The following is a 22,698-nucleotide window of genomic DNA, read 5'->3' on the forward strand; positions in this document are numbered from 1 at the left end:
TGAGCAGATTTACTTCGAGAATAATATGAATATGCCTCCAGGGGCAGAAGCTAAAATATTTCGTTTCATGAATAAATTGAATGGAGTAGCCAGGGGGTGTTTGGCTTGGCAGCAACGCTTACCGGGAACCAGTCAATAACAAACGGGACCCGCTCTGCATCTAATGATCCAGAGAGATTACATGCAAACTGTGATAGAGCAGCAGACTGCTGGAGTTTGCGTTCTCTTTACCCACAATGCACCCCTCTGTTAGAGAGGTCAGAGAGCTAAGAGAGTGATCATTTAGAGTTCAGGGCAAAGAAACAGAGATGCTAAAAATAGAAATTGAAGATCTGGGTTGTGGCTTTCAAAGAAGGAATATCAGAGAAAACATTGCTATATCGCATCGTAAGTAACATATAATGACAGTTTTCTGATAGAGACAGGATCATAAATAAGCTGAAACAAAGCCACAAAAAAATGAAGAAAAATTATTTTGTGGATTAAAAACACAATATGTAATTTTTCGCCGCTAAAGGTCGTTGGGTAACACAGCACTGTTTATCATATTAGATACATTTGTGTGTTTAAAGCTGTTATAGAGCTCTGTGCGTTCACTCGGCGGCTCCTATGAGACACTTGTTGCACACTGCAGTAAGCTAGATCGATATTAGACATGGTAAAACATGGTACTCGCGGTTAATCAAACAAGAATTAAACAATAAGACTTACTGTGTTGAGCTATATAACAGTGATTAGTTTTCTGTCAATGAATGTATCCAAACAGTTGCTCACTTGTCTAATAAAACACATAATATATTAAAACATCTTTGGTGTTTCCATGGTTTCTACAAAATAAAACCAGAAATTGAGGGTAACACGGGTATGATGTCATTGATGGGTGACGCACGGACACGGTCCATGTCCTGGTTCAAATTAATTATTTCTCTGGATTTGAATATTTTTGGAAACATTTGGGATAAGTACACAAGTCAACAAAATATGTAACACTCTTCTAGTGGTTTTTGGATATTTTAATCCAAAAATCTTACAAATTGTGCCTTTAATTGAAAATTAACTTCACTTATGATAGCAATGCAATACTATGGAAGCCAATTTCTGCCAAGTAAGAAAAAACTCATGCTTTGGTAAATCATAATTATGAGATAAAAGTCTAAGGTTGTGTTCCACAGAAGGCAGAGTACGACTCAGTTGACATGTTTGGACAAACTATTTCTTTTAACACATACACACAAAAAACTGCCTCTTGGTCCCACAACACCTCAATAAAGGCTTTTACCCATAGACTGTTATTCCCTGCAGAGTTGGCCCTCCATTGTTAGCTGTTAGGGGCCAGAACTCAGAATCTTTTGTCTGGCTGGTGTTGGGTGGCTTGATGCTGACTGGGGGGATTGCAGTAAATATAAAGAGGCGTTTTGCTGAGTTCAGGTACTGAAGCAGCACTACCCTTCACTGCAGTGGTGGAGAAAGGCCTACTCCATATGGATACATAAATAACCACACAGGAATAAGCGGGCTTGGAAGAAATAAATCAGTCATGATTTATGGCCATGCAGCAGCAATAAACAAAGACGGAAATGCAGAGGATCAAGAGCAGAGCAGCACAGGATCTAATAAGTTAAAGACAATGTTGGGGAATCATCTGGATCAACATGAACATTGCCAAATTTCTATATATATTATATATATTATTGTTAATATGTCATTCATTTTTCCAGGAGCTCATTGCTTCTACCTTCAGTTAAACTGCTAACAGTGATTGTAAATGAATTGCCTAAATTATTACATTATTTGCTAACTGCATTCTTTAAATTGTAATGTTGACCTGCATTCTCTGTAAAGCTGCTTTGAAATGATATGTATCGTGAAAAGTGCTATACAAATAAATGTGAATTGATTTGAATTGAATCACTAAAAGAAGCGGCGCTACTAACTTCACTACATTTTTCAGTGGTGTGACAGTAGTTCATCCGCCTAGTTTAAAATAGTTCTTTAACAATGTAGAATTACTGTGTGGCATGTTTCATGCCATTTATTTATTATAGCGGTCCTATAATGCTTTTTTTTTTTTTTTTTTTTTACTTTATTTAGTGTGTAATGTTGCTGTTTGAGTCAAAGTCACTCCAAAGTAAGTGATTCTCCATATCAGTAAGCACCTGAAATGCCTCAGTTGTGGTCTTAAGTTTTCTTCCAGGAAGGTACACATCACAGTATCCCTCATTAAAATAATTCCCACCCAAGACATATGCTCAATAAAGGGATGAAGCCTGGTTAGTAGTGTGCTGTTATGGTAAGGGGTGTGACTTTTCCGAAACTTGTGCAAAGCTGTTGATTAATCACAATACACTAGTCATGCTGACCAATCGGTCCCTTTAAGACCGAATCCATGGATACTGACACATATCCTGTTTTCACCCAAATGTTTATGTTGACTTAAGCCATACCTACTGTATTTTTATGTGAGATACCTCATACGATGGACATTTTGACAACTATGTGTGCATTTGACCATTCAGGCGCAAGGAGAACTGACCGCGCACTGTCTGAGAGAACTGGGATCGACCGCAAGAAAGAGAGAGAGAGAGCTTCTGGTCTGTGTCATTCAGCACGATTCCGCCTTCACTAATCGATAACGAATTGTACTTGAAAGTATGCAGTTCACAATGTGTGTGTTGTCATCATTAATTTTGAAGTATTTCCACACCTCTGAGGCTGACATTGTTTCTGCTGCTGCCACCGGTGTCTCTGTGCACGGAAAATTCTGTCGGTTACTTCACGTGAGGTATCGGTCTTTATATTTTTTATATATATATTTTTACGAGTACAAGTACAAGTACATGAGCTTGGTATCAGGCCTGATACTGATACTGGTATCGGTACATCCCTACAAGCTAGTTTCAAAGTAGTTTCCCCAACATTGGCTTAACAGTATTACTAGACTGGGACTTACAGATATTCTGATCTACAGTGACTGATCCATGTCATTTGTAAATATCCGCACAGTTCACAGTGTGACTAAGCAGCCGTGTGAGAGAGAGAGAGAGAGAGAGAGAGAGAGAGCATGTCTGTGAATATGACATCTGGTCCACATTAATGGGTCTGGTTGTTATCGCTCCTGCAGTAGCTTACGAATCCGTCAACATCAGCATTCATGGGCACTCTACACACTGGCACTATTTGTCTCTATTACAGGCAACATCTGCGACCGTCTGCATCTCTAATACAGGGTTATCGTGCCCAAACGCTGTAAAGGGAGACCAAATGGAGCGATTTTATATTGGGAGAAACACGTCTCACACACATCACTCTGACACAATTTCTCTATTTACACTGCCAAATTCTCTGCTGCACACTTGGCATCTCACCAGTCTCAGAATGTCCAAGCTACTCTTTTCCATACACTGAAAGAAGACCACAAACTAGGGCTGTCACGATATCAGATTTTCACTACATGATTATCATGGCCAAAAATATTTATGATAATGATATTATTGCAGTTGTTAGGCTGCATTAATTAGGTCAACCAGAACTGGTAACTTTTGCCATAACATCCAATGAACATCGAAAAAGGAATGGCATCCACACTTATATTAGTCTTTAGGTTACTGTAGTCAGGTAAGCTTAGAATCCAGTTAGTATCCAGACCAGATGCGAACACAATGCAGCCTTGAATGTCAGTGAAGACCACGACAATTAGACGGGCCCTAGGGGAAGATCCCCTGTGAAGACCTCATCGACCACAGCCATCGCCACAGATCCTCAGCAAAGACAAAGAGAACCAGACAAGTCCTCTGCACTGACACCTATGGCCAGTAGGGGTTGAACGACTTCAGATTTTTTAAAGTCGACTAGTCGATGATGACGTCATTAATGAACAAATAAAGGGCCGTTCACACAGAACACGTTTTTCCATTCCAATGCGCTCCTTTTCCATTGTTTGTCTATGTAAATGCGCTAAACAGTATATGTATATGTATATGACGGTTGCGCTCGCATCTTTCATCTTTTGCAGCATCTTGTGGATGACACGGCGTTCTGCTAATGCGGCGCTCAAGTTCAAATCAGTTCAACTTTAATAAATCACAGAAGAGTGTTGACAATAATGTTTCTGTATGCATGCGATCTATCTGTGCGCCACTGTCTTTGTGTGTGCATGTTATGAAGCATCACATTTTAGAACGGCGACTAACTTACCTGTGCAATAAGCTGCTTAAAACGTGCATTCATCTGATCAATTGAGCATCCAGATGGTATGATAAAACATTTCTTGTGGAGCACTCTCAGAGTATGCATTTATTTGTCATTAACTGTTGGATACAGAGCGTATAGGTGGACTTCAAAGATTTATCCTGTTGTGCACTCTATAGGCCATGACTAGTCAACATCATGCTTAAAGCGTCATGGTAGAGCATTAAAGTCAACTAGTCGATTATTTGGTGCAACTCCTAATGGCCAGCAATGAACAGCTAACTTATTTCAAGTGCGGTTAGTGTCTCACTTTGCGTTGCAGCAGTAGCTACTCACTCACTGCGTCATCTATTTTCCATTTTATGAGAGGTGGCAATCAGCATTAAGGTGCAATACCACAACTTACTATGTAGGAGTGTCAACCAGATATAAAAACAAATAAAATTTTTAAATACCACAGTTATTGTCAATATAGTTATATTGCAACACCCTCTAACACAAATAGTATTTCACTGTGTAAAAGAGCAACCCAGACATGCTAAATAACTACTTTTGTCTTCCACACTCAAACAAAATGAATGACAAAACTGATGACAAGATTTTCATTCTTGGGTGAAATTGAAACACTAATGTTCTGCTTTGTGAAATTATATGAAATATATTCTGCCAGGGTTCTCTCGGTTTTCATTTAGTGGTCTCTAGTGTCTTCACTGTGACCACACATGCTAATGTGCTTTCCTTGACTGGGAACATTAGCATGTGAAATTGAATAATAAACCCTTCTGGCTGAGAAGATGATGGCTTCACTCCACCGACAGAGCAGAACAGCTGAGAAAGTCATCATGGAATTAAAAAGCCTTCATCGCAATAATGATGTTCTTTAAATTACACAAGTTGACACATTAGCAACAGTTTAAACTGGCTATATTCTGAATAGCATTCTACCATACTCGTATGGCTTTCCACCGAGCGGTACAGTACTGTACAGTACAGTACGATTTGGAATGGTAAACGCTGATCCGGCTTACGTTTCACCACCAACAGTACCCTTATATTATAGGCTGCGTGCCAACATTAGTTGGGTCTGAAATTGTATACGTCTCTACTATATAGTACGTGAAAAACAGTATGCGAACAGTAGTACAGTATGTCCGAATTCATAGTATTCGAATTTGTGAATGGAATTGAAGGGACGTAACTGATGCTGGTAGGTCTTGTGACAGTAACAACATGGCAGATGTAGTACGTCCAAATTCATTCATACTACGCACATTCGTACTATAAAAGTAAATTTAAATTCAAATGTAGAACCTAATCAACAGTAAGTGATTTCAGACGCAGCTATTGTGTTTCAAATGCATATTTAAAAAAAATGGCACTTCTTGTGTTGTCATTCCCCTTGTAGCACGCACAAGTGATGATTCTCTTTCAACCAATCAACGTTCTGCAGTGAGTCTGGCTCCACCCTTTAGGTACCGGTCTACTGTACTAGGTACCCCAATGGAAGGGTCCCAAAAAAGTGGTATGGTACGGTTCGGTATGTACAAAGAACATTCACAAGTGATATCCCAGCCATTATTTGAGTGGAATGGCAAAAGTAAAGACATTTGTATACAGAGTGTTGAGGCTTTCTTCATCAGAAGCCAATTTCCACTGATGCACACTAAATCTTTTCAAGAGTACCTGGAATGTTTTTTCAGTGCAAACACCATACATCTTTACAATGAAAAGATTTTGCCCATTCAATATACAAAACCTCTCTTAAAGTCAACTGTGCATGTTTTATGGATACAAACCTTTGACCTTATTTTCCACCTTTCCAGGCTCAAATAACTCTAAATTGAATCTCAAGAGGGCAAAATTCAATCTTATCGACCTCTAATAGCCACTATCATTGCATCAGCCTATAGAGGTGATGGCTGTGGACATTAAATAAAGAAGCATCTGTGGTAATTTGACATGTTTTCATACAGGTTACCAAGCTATTTTCTTAGAGAATGCTGTGGTTGGCTGTTCCACATAGACGACTACCAATCTAGTTCAGCTCTGGAAAAATCGTTTATCTGACTGCTCCTGTTAAATGGTTGTCAATATGCACCGGGGCGCCTCCATTTGTCCGTCAACCAGCATGAAAGGAGGGAACCATGATGCTGACGGTGCAGTAATGAGGAGAGGAAAAGGAGGTACAGGTTTTTGTTGTACAAATTGGGTAAACATAATGAGAAGACACAGGAGGTGACAGAGAGCGGCGACTGCGGTGCAAACAACGTCAAAAATTTTGGTAGCTTGTGCTGCAATGCCGCAGGGCATTTGATAAAAAGCGAGAGAGAGGCGCCAAAACAGGAAGCATCAGCAATCTGATTTTAATGAGCCAACACAAGAGGTTCACAATGGAGCCAAAAGGGTCCCTGGCTAGACCCCCACCCCCTCCCTGAACTCACCAGCAGAGCAACACAGCCGTTACACTAACGCAGGGTCAGGAAGTCCGAAGGGCACGTCACTACCCTGTGCCTGTAAGGTAATGAACAGCCTGTGTCCAGAGACACCACCCCCTACAAACTGTTAATGTGTCCCTGGTCCACTCCATCAAGTAATGGTGTAATAACAAGAGGGACTGTTGGGAGCCGAAAAGGGACTTGGTTACAACTACCATTTAATGGACTAATGTATCATTCCTGCTCAAACAAATGACTGTACAAACACAGTACAATACAATGTCTTAAGATCTAATATGGTGACCATGATTTTGGAAAGTACACTGTAAAAAAAAATATTTTCATGATTTATCATAACATTTTTTTTTGTTTGTCAAATCAACTTAGATAATTAATGTGGTTCAGATAACGTAATATTTTGAGTTTCTATTGATTAAACCAATCGCCTTCATTGTATTAACTCAAATTTATAATTTCGAAGAATTCAAAATTTTAAAAACCTTTTTAAGTTAAACCAACAATTCTTTTATACAGCGTAGGATGTGCTCTTGGATTAATATTTTTATCATTCAGAAAATATTTTTTATACACAATACATCTTAACCTATTATCTCCCTCTGATTTTAAGGGTTAATGGGAATAGGGTTAGGACTGCCTTTTGTTGCAACAAAAATACTAGTTTTTAATTAAATTAAAATGCTGAATTTCTCATAAATTAAACAGGCCATATTTTATACATTTACAGATAACTGGTTTAGTTATATTAAACAGATTCTTTACCGTTCTAAAGCGTATTTCATGGTAGATTTTCCACTGGAGATTTTAGCTGCCTCTCAAACAGCTCCTGAGAACTAAATTGAGTTTTTTTTTTTCATGGCATACTGTGCTTAAACAGTCAAAAATTCACAAACTTTTGTCAAAATGCCCATCTTGGTCAGTTATATCTTAAGTGAATGTAAACAGTTGAGAAAGAAAATGCATGTGTAACAGTATAATGGATCCATGCATCAGGGTCCTGATTGAAATATGCATTGAAATATGCATACACAATTTTTCACATATCAGGATTTATAAAAAATTAACTTCGCGTAAATATGTACAAACAGTCCTCTGTTACGGGTGGCTGGTAGAGAGATGAGGCAGATACGGATTTCCACGATAATAGAGACTTTACTTCAAACAATGGCAATGAACAACAGACAGACACCTTAACAAAACAGAGAACGGACGAGGAGTGAAGGGAGTGAGTGCAATATATGGGGAGTGCTGACAATAGAGTCCAGGTGCAGGTGATGAGTGACGATGAGGAGCAGACGAGGGAAGTGAGTGCAGGTGTGGAGAACAGGAGGATTCTGGGAAATGGAGTCCAGGGAAACAAGGGATCTGTAACAGTACCTCCCCCTCCCGGTAGGCGCGTCCTCGCGCCGTAGATGTAACAACCGGGAGGGGGCGGGCGCCCTGGAGACCTCAAACCGGAGCAGGGGAAGGAGTAAACTGGAGTGGAGGTCTCCAGGGCAGGTCCAAAACCATGGCGGGTCAGGAGCCGTGGGCAGCCATGGCGGGTCAGGGGTTGAAGGCAGCCTTGGCGGGTCAGGAGCCGTGGGCAGCCATGGCGGGTCAGAGCCGAAGGCAGCCATGGCGGGTCAGGAGCCGCAGGCAGCCATGGCGGGTCAGGTGCAGCGGGCAGCCATGGCGGGTCAGGTGCAGCGGGCAGACATGCAGCGGGCATACATGGCGGGTCAGGTGCAGCGGGCAGCCATGGCGGGTCAGGTGCAGCGGGCAGCCCTGGCGGGGCAGGAGCCGAAGCCTTCGAGGCGTTGAGCCCAGGCGTCGCTGAAGGACTGGCGGGTGATGGCGGAACCGAAGGCTCCGCCGACCGAAGCGCAGCCGGGGCTCCAGAAGGCCGCAGTGCAAGCAGAAGGACAGCCAACAAAACGAACACCGGGGGGAGTGAGGAGGCCAACTGAATCCGAGGGACGGAGTGACGGAGCGGAGACGGAGGAGTGAAGTCCAGAGGGGAGGGCAGGCTGATGAATGACCAAGGTGTGAGTGGGAGGCAGGATGGAGACTGGTGAAGCTGGAGGACTGATGGGCAACGGTGGAGCAGAGGGAGGTTGGAGCCGGGTGAAGGTAATCGCCCAGAGGTCCGAGGTGGAGATCTGGGCGAGGGGGCTTGAGGTGGAGGTGCAGTATAGACATGACTTGGAGGAGGCGGGAGAGGGAGGCAGGAGGGAAAACAGTCTTTGGGCTGGAGAGTTCAATCACAGAGACCATACTAGGAGCGGCTGGCTCGGCGGCGGCGGCTGGAGCGGCAGGCTCGGCGGCGGCGGCTGGAGCGGCAGGCTCGGCGGCGGCGGCTGGAGCGGCAGGCTCGGCGGCGGCGGCTGGAGCGGCAGGCTCGGCGGCGGCGGCCGGGAGCGGCTGGCTCGGCGGCGGCGGCTGGAGCGGCAGGCTCGGCGGCGGCGGCTGGAGCGGCAGGCTCGGCGGCGGCGGCTGGAGCTGAGGGCTCGGCGGCGGCGGCTGGAGCTGAGGGCTCGGCGGCGGCGGCTGGAGCTGAGGGCTCGTAGGCGGCGGAGACTGGAGAACTTTGCTCGGCGGCGGAGACTGGAGAACTTTGCTCGGCGGCGGAGACTGGAGAACTTTGCTCGGCGGCGGAGACTGGAGAACTTTGCTCGGCGGCGGAGACTGGAGAACTTTGCTCGGCGGCGGAGACTGGAGAACTTTGCTCGGCGGCGGAGACTGGAGAACTTTGCTCGGCGGCGGAGACTGGAGAACTTTGCTCGGCGGCGGAGACTGGAGAACTTTGCTCGGCGGCGGAGACTGGAGAACTTGGCTCGGAGGAGACTGGAGAACTTGGCTCGGAGGAGACTGGGGTTGAGGGCCATTTCATCCCCTCAAATACAATTAAAATCCCCACAGGCACTGGAGCTGGCTCTGTGGGGACTGGAGCTGGCTCTGGAGATACTGGAGCTGGCTCTGGAGATACTGGAGCTGGCTCTGGAGATACTGGAGCTGGCTCTGGAGATACTGGAGCTGGCTCTGGAGATACTGGAGCTGGCTCTGGAGATACTGGAGCGGGCTCTGGAGATACTGGAGCGGGCTCTGGAGATACTGGAGCGGGCTCTGGAGATACTGGAGCGGGCTCTGGAGATACTGGAGCGGGCTCTGGAGACACTGGAGCGGGCTCTGGAGACACTGGAGCGGGCTCTGGAGATACTGGAGCGGGCTCTGGAGATACTGGAGCGGGCTCTGGAGATACTGGAGCGGGCTCTGGAGATACTGGAGCGAGCTCTGGAGATACTGGAGCGGGCTCTGGAGATACTGGAGCGGGCTCTGGAGATACTGGAGCGGGCTCTGGAGATACTGGAGCGGGCTCTGGAGATACTGGAGCGGGCTCTGGAGATACTGGAGCGGGCTCTGGAGACATTGGGGCCGCTTTCTTCCTCCTCCTCCGCTTACTGGGCCCAGTAGCGGAATATGGGTCCAGCCTGGGGCAGGCAGGGAGTTCGCTGGAGCGGTGTGCGGAGGAAGCCGGAGGTTGACTAACTGGCCCGGCCAACCGTGTTTCTGGATGGACCGGACGACAACACTGATCCTGAACCTCTTTCACTAAGAATTTGGAGCCATTCAACCACAAAATTAAATTGATAGTTTCGCTTAAGGAGAAACAAAAAACAGGTTCATCAAAACGGATAGTGTCGTCATCCAATCCATCCAAAAACAGGGAGATCAACTGAGCGTCGGGCCAGTTAGACAAGTAAGCAAGCTCAACGAACTCCTCCACATACCTCTCCAGCGAACGTCCTACCTGCAGGAGCCCGATAATGCGTTCGCTGGCTGTTAGAAGAGTGAGAGGCGCTGGAGGAGCAGGAGCCAGGGAGCTGGTGGAAGTCTCCATATTTTTTTTTTTTCGTGGAAAATCCGGTCGGTTTTGGTCCGTTCTTCTGTTACGGGTGGCTGGTAGAGAGATGAGGCAGATACGGATTTCCACGATAATAGAGACTTTACTTCAAACAATGGCAATGAACAACAGACAGACACCTTAACAAAACAGAGAACGGACGAGGAGTGAAGGGAGTGAGTGCAATATATGGGGAGTGCTGACAATAGAGTCCAGGTGCAGGTGATGAGTGACGATGAGGAGCAGACGAGGGAAGTGAGTGCAGGTGTGGAGAACAGGAGGATTCTGGGAAATGGAGTCCAGGGAAACAAGGGATCTGTAACATCCGCAGACTCTAGATAATGCATACGCACTCGTTAACTAGTGCGAGTGAAGTAATGAAGTAAACAAAATGATTTTAAACTCTGTTTACCATTTGATACACATCTATATTAAATATGCTACTCATTAATGGAGTTAAGCAATCAAATTACATTAAATCATTATCCAGAAGTTTAGAAATATTTAGGCTATAAATTTAAATAGAAATTTATTTTATAGTCAAAACTGCATAAATAAGTTTTGTTTAAAACAATACAAATATTTTGCCAAAAGGAATGAATGAAAATAATTCTTCTCTGTAAAATTTCTCTGAAAAGTATTTTATAACTACAGTTTTGGCAAATGTATTTTGTTTTACAGATATTTTAATAGTTATTTTAAACAAGACAAGGACACTGAATGATTTTTATTGATGGCAAAAACAGCATTTACAGTGTCTCTCTCATATTGTCCTATTGTCTTGTCCCTTTAAACACAGTAGTAGGCTATCACTATCTATCTATGTGAATATGTATATGGAAATTATATGCAGATGAGGATATGCGTAGTAAAACTAGGCGTTGTAGGCTCCTTATAAGGTTACTTTGTGGAGGAGACAGTTTTATACACAAGGCCCCGGGTCTGCATTTATTTGATCAAAAATACAGTAAAAACAGTAATACTGTGAAATATTAACATTTAAAATGTGTTTTCTATTTTACAGTTAAATCATTCTAACATGCTGATTTGCTCCTCAAGAAGCATTTCTTCTTATTAGCACTACTGAAAACAGTTGTACTGCTTAATATTTTTGTAGATATTTTTTTTCATAGATGAATAGAAGTTTCAAAAGAACTGCACTTAATTGAAATAAAAAAAAATTGTAACATTATGTCTTTACTGTCACTTTTGATCAATTTAATGTGTCCTTGCTGAATAAAAAGTATCAATTTATTTCTTACAAAAAAATAAGACATAATAAAACATACTGAGCTAACCCTAAACTTTTGAACTGTGGTGCATATATTTGGCAGCTGATGCTTAGTGTTTTTATAAGGTGCATTCTGGGAATTATTTTCAATGATTCTAAGTGAAATAAGCAGCTAAAACAGATGTGTGTCTTTATATAAAGGATATGAATGAAAACAATTTTAATACATCAAAGAACTAGAATGTCAACAGCTGCATTTGAGCTGGACAGAAGCATCGCCTGAGGAATTAAGTGATATCCTGTGGTGCGTAATGCCCGCAGACTAATGGCAAGAACCTTACCTAGATGCCAGAATGAACAGACGTATGAGCCAATGGGATTATGGGATGAAACCAGCTGTAAAATAAATCTGAAGTCAGTGGTACCGATAAGCAGATGGAACCAAACAAAGTCCCCTTAAGACAAGTCATGTCACTCTGCGGCCATCTTTGAAAATCCTCTCGGGCATGCAAGTGTAGCTCTTATCAGTTTGAATGGGGAAACATCAAATTCTCCAAAATCTGAAAACAACTGTCTCATAAATTCTCTTTACAAACGCTCAAAACATGACAAAAAACTGCATTTATTTCAGCGCGCATCTCAGACGCTGTTTACACTAGTGCTTTTTCATTTTAAAACGGAGTTTAAAATGACACTGTTCACTGTATAAATTTAATATAGATTCATCTTTGTTAAAGCTGTGTTTTGTTGTTTCATTTTCATGACAGACAACAGCAGGAATTTATAGGTTCCTGTCACTTTAAGAGTAAGACTCCATGCACGCTCACATCTGATAGATACACATCCGAATTCTCACCTCGTTCAATAAGACATAACCGAATGTGTTTAGGAGAATACTTGCTGAGAGGGGTATATGCGTGTATGGGTGTATGTGTCCATCCAAGTGCATTGAGGATGCGAAAGAGAAATCAATTTGGAGTTCGCAAGCTATCTGAAACACACCTCTCTCTCTCTGTGCGCGCGAGCCTTGTATGTATGTGCGTCTGTGCCTCTTCTAGCTCTGGAATGGTTTTTATATCCATTTAATGTGTAAACTATCAAGACAAAACACGTGCAAATGATAACCTTTCACTCTATTGCGGTGAAACTTGCAATTGATCCGTAAAATGCTTTTTGTGCGCTAAAACAAAACAACTCACATTGACTATTTTAACTATGTCTTTACTACTTTTCTGGACCTTGAATGACAATGCTTTCTGTGGGGGACAAAAAACCTCTTGGATTCCATCAAAAATATCTTAATTTGTTCCAAAGATGAACAAAGGTCTTAGGGGTTTGGAACGACATGAGGGTGAGTAATTAATGACAATTAATGACTTAATTCATTTTTGTATAAACAAACCCTTTAAGTTTCTCTCAAAAACTAATTCCTAATATTAATCTAATAATTCCAAATTATGTTACATTTTTACTTTATATTGTAGCGCATAAGTACATTTATTCACCAACCACAAACCAAATCGCAATCGAGATTCATGTTTGGATTTATTACAGTTCGTCAGAGAAGGTTCGCTCGCAGATTTAATAGCAGCAAATGGCACACGCACCTTGTGAAACAGGGCAGAAAATTTATCCTTTTAAGAGAATAGCTCCATTTGAGGGTTTAAGCAGAAAACATCTGCCAACACCAAGCAGGTAAGATAGTGGAGGCTTGTCATCAATGCAAAATAATGGAAATGTCAAAAAACGTTATTTTTGGACAAATAACCAGCAAATATCGAGAAAGCAGAAATCGTTAACATGATTAAAATACAATTAATCATGCAGCCCAGGATGTTACTGAGTACTTTTTTTGCTGAGTATATATAAAAATAATATAATAGATCAAAACCATATTAACATTTAAATGTTAAAATAACTGTATGACTTTAAAGGAGTGTTTGATTATGATTTAACTTTTTTAACTTTAGTTAGTGTGTATTGTTGCTGTTTGAGCATAAACAACATCTGCAAAGTTACGACACTCAGCGTTCAATGCAAATGGAGAAATTTTCGTTTACAGTAATCACTTCTTAAAGACTACAAAAAACGAAAGGACTACAACGAGCTTCTTACTGGGTAGGTGACATCACTAACCTTAAAATATTCCTAAACCCTGCCCCCGAGAACGTGCAATAAAGTTTGGTGAGACCATGTTGGGCTGCTTTAGAGAAGAGGAAGAGTTGTTGTTGTAGTAGAGTGTTGTTACCATGCTGTCATTTTACGCCGCACTACTTCACAAACGAGGGTCAATTCAATGTTGGATTTGCACAAAAGTTTAACATGACGGCACATGCTAGTCGATGAGATTAATCAACTCCACAGCAACTACATCCACTAACTTTGTCCACTAACTGTTCAGAAACATCCAACTGCATTCTATAAGTTAACTTCTTCCTGAATCTCTCCATCTGTGTCTGTCTCCCGTTTGTTCAGTAAAGCCGAGTTCAGACTGCACGATTTTCAAAGAAGTCGGGTCACTGTTCTTTTCACACTGCATGACTATCTTGGCCAGCATTCAGTCGCTGCTGTGTTCACACTGCATGATGGATCGGCGACAGAAGTTTTCTGCATGACTTTCCAATAGGAAGAATCGCCGACAACTCTGTCTGGCATGCAAACTATGTTTCACAACAAGGAAACAACGCAATATCACGCGTGCAAGACCAGAGTTCTCACGTGAGACTGGGATTATTGCGGTAGCCTGCAAGAAGCTTGCAATACGAATTGCCTGTGCGCTGATTTGCAGTGTAAACAAGAAAAAGAAAAGAAGAATATGGAGGAGGAAATGGTTGAGGAGACGCGAGGAACAAGGATTGTGTGTTCTGCAACGAGAGTGGTCTATAACTCCTCCCCGAACTCCCCGCTGCTCTGTATCTTGCTCTCTCATTGGCTGTTGGTCATCGCCGATGTAGTTTTCAGTCAGAACACTTTTCACACTGCAGGATTTTGAATCGCCGAAAGGTCCAGATATTTAGCATGCCAAATATCTCACGGGCGTCTGCGATTCTCTCAGATCGCGTCTTTGCTCATTCACAATGCGTGATTGTCACTCGCGTGAACGAGCACCGATTTGCCTGTGATTTCGGGCATTTGTCGGCAATTTCTCAAAACCTGTCGGCGAGCCAAAATCGGGGCTAAAATCGTGCAGTCTGAACTCGGCTTAAGGCTAAACACGTTACTGTCAATCCTCATTTTTTGCTGTGTGAGATTCTCCAGCTTTGTTGTTGTTAAGCAACCAAAGTGCGAGCTGTTAAAGCTCCGCCCTCTTCTGGAAAGGGGGCCGGGAGCAGCAGCTCATTTGCATTTAAAGGGACACACAAAAACGGCGTGTTTTTGCTCACACCCGAATAGGGGCAAATTTGACAAGCTATAATAAATGATCTGTGGGGTATTTTGAGCTGAAACTCCACAGACACATTCTGGGGACAAGAGAGACTTATATTACATCTTGTAAAAGGGGCATTATAGGCCCCCTTTAAGATTTTTATAATGGTTTTATACACACACCATGATTTTCTCAGTCAGTTTTTCTAAATATACTGTTCTAGAGAAAAACTGCCTTCAAGAAAATTCAGAGGAAGCATCTGGAGGGACGGAGATGAGCCAGATAAGACTCAGATTAGAAATCAGATTAGAGAAGGATCGCTCATGAAGTCACCCTGCCTTCCCACTCACCCCTTGAGTGCACCTGACCAAGCCTTATTCTGCAGATCACCACTGATCATCCTGGAGTTTCACTCTGACCTATATCCTCTGTAGTTCACCTCATTATACTTCACAGACAACTTCTTTCAATTTTGAGGAAAAAAAATGTCTGAGATGAAGGCAATGTCTTTGAAGGGTGCAGGTTTATTTTACTGCAGACTAAACATTGGGTTGTTTTGTTTTCTCAGCTGTGATTTAAATAACATCACCTTTGATCGCTCTATGTGACTGAGGTCAAAAGGTCTTGAATGACTCGTGTATGTCAACCTTTCAGCCCATGTATAAGTATCACCTTTGCTTGAAGGCTTTCATTTTGTAGTGTATACGTATATGCTCAGTTGTTGTCTACCCTAAACAAAGATCCTGACAGAACCTTGTGGACCAGAGCGTAGCAGGGTTAAACATGGTTGCATTAAAACTGCTTTAAAAATGCATAGGTCATCATTTATTTATCTGATTGTCAAAACCGCAGATGCATTAGTATGGTAGAAGTTAACTGATCAAGCTGTAAGCTCTTCACCACTGTGTCTGGTAATAACTGTTAGTCGGTTTTCTGCAAATTAAAAAAGCACAACATTCAGAGGCTTCTGAAAGTTTTCCCTACAGTCCCTTTACCCAGAGTCAGTTGTAAATGCTATTAAAATTCTAGGCAAGAGTGCTTCAAAATCTCAGCTTGCTGACGCTCTAACATTGCTCAAGACAATTAACAACTAGATGTTTACATTCATTGTTTCTAGGGTGTTTATACGTACTGTAATAACTAGGTTGTATTTCCTGAACCAAGTCAAAAGCCAACCCTAAGTGTTCATGATATTCTATTGATTGTCTAGAAAGGTAAGAGCACATTTCTACGTAAAGGATTAGTTCGCATCAGAATTGAAATTTCCTGATAATTTACTAAACCCCATGTCATCCAAGATGTTTATATCTTTCTTTCTTCAGATGAAAAGAAATGAAGGTTTTTGAGGAAAACATTCCAGGATTTTTCTCCATATAGTGGACTTCAACGACTACCAATGGGTTGATGGTCCAAATTGCAGTTTCAATGCAGCGTCAAAGGGCTCTACATGATCCCAGCCGAGGAATAAATGTCTTATCCAGCAATCATTTTTTTTTCTAATTTTCTGCTACATGCTAGATAAGACCCTTATTCCTCGGCTGGGATCGTGTAGAGCCCTTTGAAGCTGCATTAAAAACTTCAATTTGGATCTTCAACCCGTTTTTAGCTGTTGAAGTCCACTATATGAAGAAAATTCCTGAAATGTTTTCCTCAAAAACCTTAATTTCTTTTCAACTGAAGAAAGAAAGACATAAACATCTTGGATGACATGGGGGTGAGTAAAATTATCAGGAAATTTCAATTCTGGAGTGAACTACAGTAGTCAACATTTGAAGTGGATCAAAAAAAGTTCAAAGTTGTCTTAGTTCTGAGGACAACTTTGAAGAACTTTTTTGATCCACTTCAAATGTTGACTACTATAATTCTGTAACACACACCATCACTCATGTCTGTATAATAGAGAAAAAAGGCCCCTCAAAAATAAAAATTCTGTAATCATTTATTTAATCATTAACATCAGGTAATTCCAAAGCTCTATACTTCTTCCACACACAAAAGGAGAAATTTTGAAATACTGTCCTGGATGCTTTTTACCATGCAATAGACCTTAATTTTATGCAGATGAAAATGAGGCTGTATAAAAACGTATAGTCTTTACAGTGGCATGCACTGTATATAGGTCCTAGATCACGTAATTTTCACAACTCGCAATTTTAAAAACTGTTTTCTGGAGTTTGTGTCTACTGAAAGTTTTTTTCGGCAGCTGAACAACCAGTATGTTGTTTAACAACAATAAAATCCATTAAACACAGTGTACTTCTACTGCAAGTTATATTCTTTGAAACAAAGGGAGTAAACCTAAATGGAATGCTGCAATCGACACCTTTCACTATTTAATCACAGCAAGCAGCCATTATCATAATATTGCTTATTTTTCAGATTAATTGCGCAGCCCCTAACAATTCTGACATCCATCCTATAGATGCATTCACAAGAGTTAATGATAGTAGCAATGTCCAATTCATAAATGAATCACATCTTTTCAATGAATTAGTTGATCCAGTTCACAAAAAAAGTCTGAATGATTGGTTAACAAATTTAACTCGGTTCACTTCAACTCACTGAACTCAATGATCTGGTAACAGTGTTCAGCAGCTTACTTCCGGGAAAGATTATCAGAAGATTAATGTAAATTTCAGTCTGTTCCTCACACAAAGGAATTGTATGGCTTATGAATTACAACTATTCTAATGATACTTGATATAGTTTTGGTGCTTTTGCTTAATTTGTAAAGCTTAAAAATAAATGGAATGGAAAATGAATGGGAAAAGAGCAACCAGTGCAGTCAAATGGGTTTGGAATAACAAACCCAGAATTTTAATTTCTGGATGAACTATTTCTTTAAGTGTGAAAATTTCATTCTTAGAGTTACAGTTTTTTTTTTTTTTTTTTTTGGGGGGGGGGGGGGGGGGCGGCGCGGCAGTTAAAAAAGATTACTAAGAACACTAAGTCCATGATTTAATCATTTAACTCTATTTTAAAGTAAGGGTAAGTTTGGCCATCAGACACACAGACGGCATGTTCTACAAGGGCAGTAAGTGATGGATGAGAGGGCAGCACTTGCATAATTCACAGAGAATTAACCAGGGAAGATGAGAAGTGGCATGTAGTAGATTCTGTTCTCCAGACGACAGGAGCTCATCTCAGGTCAGTGGGTGAAGTACAAACAAACGAAATCAATGCTTTTAATGCTACAAAACAGAAGACAATTGCCAAACCACGCAGCTTTAACGTCAACACGTAGCACAACAGCTCAAAAAATTACATGAAAAATGACTCCTATAGTCATGACTCTATAATATGACTCCTTTTACTCCAAAATACACTGAAAAAATCTCCCACAACGGTTATAATATAAATGTAAAAGGAGAATTACGCACAATAAGACCAGGAATGTGAATTAAGAATGTAAATAGGGTCCATTTTGATTTCATTAGGAATAAATACTCTTAAAGACTGGATTTGAGCATAGCCAGCCTGAAATGTGGATTTTCGCAGCTGGAATGACATCACATCTGTCTATGTGTTCTCTCGCTTTAATCTCTGATTTATTCCCTTCTCTCGCCATCCCTCCCTCCCTTTCTCTCTCCGTCTCTGTCTCCAACCAACCACCCCCCCACCCCCCACCCCCACCCCCCCATTCACTGATGCATCGCACCCGTCCTGTTGAAGGCTTCTTGTCTGTGCATGAGAGGAGGGTCTGGCTCAGTGAAACTCTTCAGCTGTCTATTGTCAGAGAAGAAGAATGCCTTTATACTGTCAATATAATCTAGAGTTTGCACTGGCTGCACTGCCTTGGAAGACAAGTAGAACTGCAACGGTTCACAATGGAAAACACGTTTCTAATTCCAACAGTAAAAAAGGGCAATTTATAAAGTAGGTTTCCACTGTAAGCATTTCATTCGATGATTCGAGAGAAATGGCGATTATGTATTTATAGTTCTCCTAAAGGAATGTGTACAAGATTCCATTTGGAACTTCCATTATAATTTGGATTGGAACCCATTCTAAAGGAATCATATATGACCCTGTATGAACTGCACCTCATAAAGATGTGGTATTATTTCCTACATAATGTAAGTGTTCTAAAACATCAAGCTTTTCTTTAATGTTGGATAATTAAAATTCCTATTAAAATTGGTTCCAGATTATGATTGAAGTTGTATAGCTGGTTTATTGGTCAGAAATAGATCTTAATGTATCCTACATTGACCGCATTGAAATATTGCACAGACTAAACTGTCAGTTCTTATACTGATGGAGCTGGGTGGACTAAACCACCAGCAGAAAATCTTCTTAAAGTGTTAGTCAGACTGCTCAGCTATTTTTAGCTCAAATAAAACATTACAACCAGTATTACGCATCATTATATTTGTGTTACAAAAGGAAGATCACAGCATGACTGATATGAAATATGCATCTGTACATAAAAAGGACATGAATATGATTGCTAAATGAATTTCTATGATAATTTGGCATTAATCAAATAAAATCCTACTTCATAAACTAAAAATAATAATAATAATAAAAAAAAATTAATGTATTTTTTGTCAAGCTCTATATATGTTCTAATAGATTCAGTTTTCTGTAGCGCTATGTTAGAAGAAAGGATCTTAAGCATCAGCAGGATAAAATGAAAATCCTATTGATTCACTTTTCTTAACAAATAAATAATAAAATAAAAATCAGTTTATCCAGTCAGCCTTTCTGAAGCCAAACCAGCAACCTTTAAGACTGATTCCAAATAATTGCTTCAGTATTTCTGTCTCTATGTGCACCTGAGAGGAGGTGATCATGTGATGAGATATACCTTCAGTTGCATAGTTGTGGTCTCGAAGGAAGCTGTTGTTGATCTTGCGGGTGTCTATTTCCTCATCCATTGAGAAAGGCGCTGATAACACTGACAAACGCAGAGAGAGAAACGCGCTATCTATCCATGATCCGCGCGTGTGCGTGCGTTCAGCCCAGAGCCCGGTGCGCAAGACACGGACGCACCATTAGCCTACGTTACACAGCAAATCCGTCAATAGAAAGCCGGTGTCGGTTCGCAAGGTGTCACAAGGCGGGGCTGTCTGCAGCAAACTGTGATTTGATGTAAAGTTGCACCAGCGTCATCCAAAATAACAACAATCCGCGTCCAAATCCATGCCTTGAAATGAGTTGTCATGCACAGTTTGACGAGTTTCAGATGTGACCGGCGGTGCTGCCTCAGACTGCCGGCATAGAGAGCTCGCTTTCCTCTCTGTCGCTTCGTATGAGCTCGCTGAAGTGCTGACGTGACGCTCCCGTGGACGCGCCGCATCGGCTGAAGTGAGACTGGCGCTGTAACAGTGACTCCGCCTGTCCACCTGCGTCAGCAGCATCACTCCAGTCTGTGCGCAGATGATTATGTTATGTGCGATGGTGTTTCAGCACTTGTTGAGTTATGCCCATCTGGCATCTGCATCACTTTTATAGCCTAATACTTATGGTGATGATGAACCTCCTCCTGAGTATAATAAGGCAATGTCATTGAACACCGACAGGTGACATGGACATTTTTTTAAAGGTGCCCTAGAATTGAAAATTGAATTTACCTCGGCATAGTTAAATAATTAGAGTTCAGTACATGGAAATGACATACAGTGAGTCTCAAACACCATTGTTTCCTCCTTCTTATGTAAATTTGATTTGTGCAAAAGACCTCTGAAGAACAGGCGAATCTCAACATAACACAACAGTCGGGATCATTAATATGTACACCCCCAAATTTGGCATATGCCAGCCCATGTTCAAGGCATTAGACTGGAGCTGCACAGCTGTATCAACAGACTTTATGCAGGTAAGCAAGCAAGGACAATAGCGAAAAATGGCAGATGGAGCAATAATAACTGACATGATCCATGATAACATGATATTTTTAGTGATATTTGTAAATTGTCTTTCAAATTGTTTCGTTAGCATGTTGTTAATGTACTGTTAAATGTGGTTAAAGTTACCGTTTCTTACTGTATTCACAGAGACTGGAGCCGTCATTATTTTCATTATTAAACACTTGCAGTCTGTCTAATTCATAAACACAACTTCATTCTTTATAAATCTCTCCAACAGTGTGTAACATTAGCTTTAGACCATTAGCCGCACATAGGCTACTATCAAACTCATTCAGAATCAAATGTAAACATCCAAATAAATACCATACTTACATGATCCGATAGGCTGCATCACAAACACTTTGTAAAGATCCATTTTGAAGGTTATATTAGCCGTGTGAACTTTGTTTATGCAATGTATTATAGAGTTGCGAGCTTGGGGGCGGGGAGCGCGAGCATTTAAAGGGGAAGCACGCTGAATCGGCGCATATTTAATGATGCCCCAAAATAGGCAGTAAAAAAACTGAATAAAAAAAAATCTATGGGGTATTTTAAGCTGAAATTTCACAGACACATTCAGGGGACACCTTAGACTTATATTACATCTTGTGAAAAAGCGTTCTATGGCATCTTGCATATATTTTAGGGTTAAAATTTTTGTTAGGGAGACTGGGGCTAGTTGTCACAGGAGCTATATTTCAGAACTGGTCTGTGTCAAAAGTCCAGTTAGCAGTGGTTTTGTTGGTTTCAAATCCCTTTTTTATGAATTCTGTCCTTCAAGCGAATATTCTAAATATAAAATATAATATTGTGTAAATTATTTATGTGAACAAACTAAAACCTCACTGGCGTACATTAAAAAAAGAATCATAATAAAGATTATGAATGGCCGGGTTATAATAAAGAGATTAAACTGTACAACGGCGCTAGTAGTCAAGTCAGTTTTATTTGTATGCACTTTTCACATACATTGATTCAAAGCAGCTCTACAGAAAATCATGTTAATGTTTATAATAACTTAATATTGTTGCATTTAGCAGATTAATATACTTTACATTTTACAGTGATATAAACAATCAAGCAATTGAGATTTGCTACAAACCCGATTCCAAAAAAGTTGGGACACAGTACAAATTGTGAATAAAAACAGAATGCAATGATGTGGAAGTTTCAAATTTCAATATTTCATTCAGAATACAACATAGATGACATATCAAATGTTTAAACTGAGAAAATGTATCATTTTAAGGGAAAAATAAGTTGATTTTAAATTTCATGGCATCAGCACATCTCAAAAAAGTTGGGACAAGGCCATGTTTACCACTGTGTGGCATCCCCTCTTCTTTTTATAACAGTCTGCAAACGTTTGGGGACTGAGGAGACAAGTTGCTCAAGTTTAGGAATAGGAATGTTGTCCCATTCTTGTCTAATACAGGCTTCTAGTTGCTCAACTGTCTTCGGTCTTCTTTGTCGCATCTTCCTCTTTATGATGCACCAAATGTTTTCTATGGTTGAAAATGCAAGGTCTTCCCTGAAAGAGACAACGTCTGGATGGGAGCATATGTTGTTCTAGAACATGGATATACCTTTCAGCATTGATGGTGCTTTTCCAAATGTGTAAGCTGCCCATGCCACACGCACTCATGCAACACTCATGCAAAATTTTTGAACTGAGCGCTGATAACAACTTGGGTTGTCCTTGTCCTCTTTAGTCCTTTTTTCCA

At 41.1% G+C, this 22,698-nt stretch overlaps 1 protein-coding gene across 2 annotated transcripts in view; it reads right to left on the minus strand.

Annotated features, from left to right (window-relative positions):
- Positions 1–22,698, minus strand: part of ppp2r2bb (protein phosphatase 2, regulatory subunit B, beta b) — a 90,193-nt gene that overhangs the window by 32,428 nt on the left and 35,067 nt on the right. Inside the window, exon 1 of one of the 2 annotated variants that reach the window (XM_067375770.1) lies at positions 19,933–20,351. The exons of the other annotated variant lie outside the window; for it this stretch is intronic. Within the exon in view, the coding sequence (XP_067231871.1) occupies positions 19,933–20,002 (70 nt within the window). The 5' untranslated portion in view covers positions 20,003–20,351. Of the gene's footprint in view, positions 1–19,932; positions 20,352–22,698 lie in introns of those variants that run through there. 2 annotated transcript variants of the gene reach the window in all.

Source organism: Chanodichthys erythropterus, chromosome 22 (genome assembly GCF_024489055.1).
Source record: "Chanodichthys erythropterus isolate Z2021 chromosome 22, ASM2448905v1, whole genome shotgun sequence".
NCBI classification, from domain to species: domain Eukaryota; kingdom Metazoa; phylum Chordata; class Actinopteri; order Cypriniformes; family Xenocyprididae; genus Chanodichthys; species Chanodichthys erythropterus.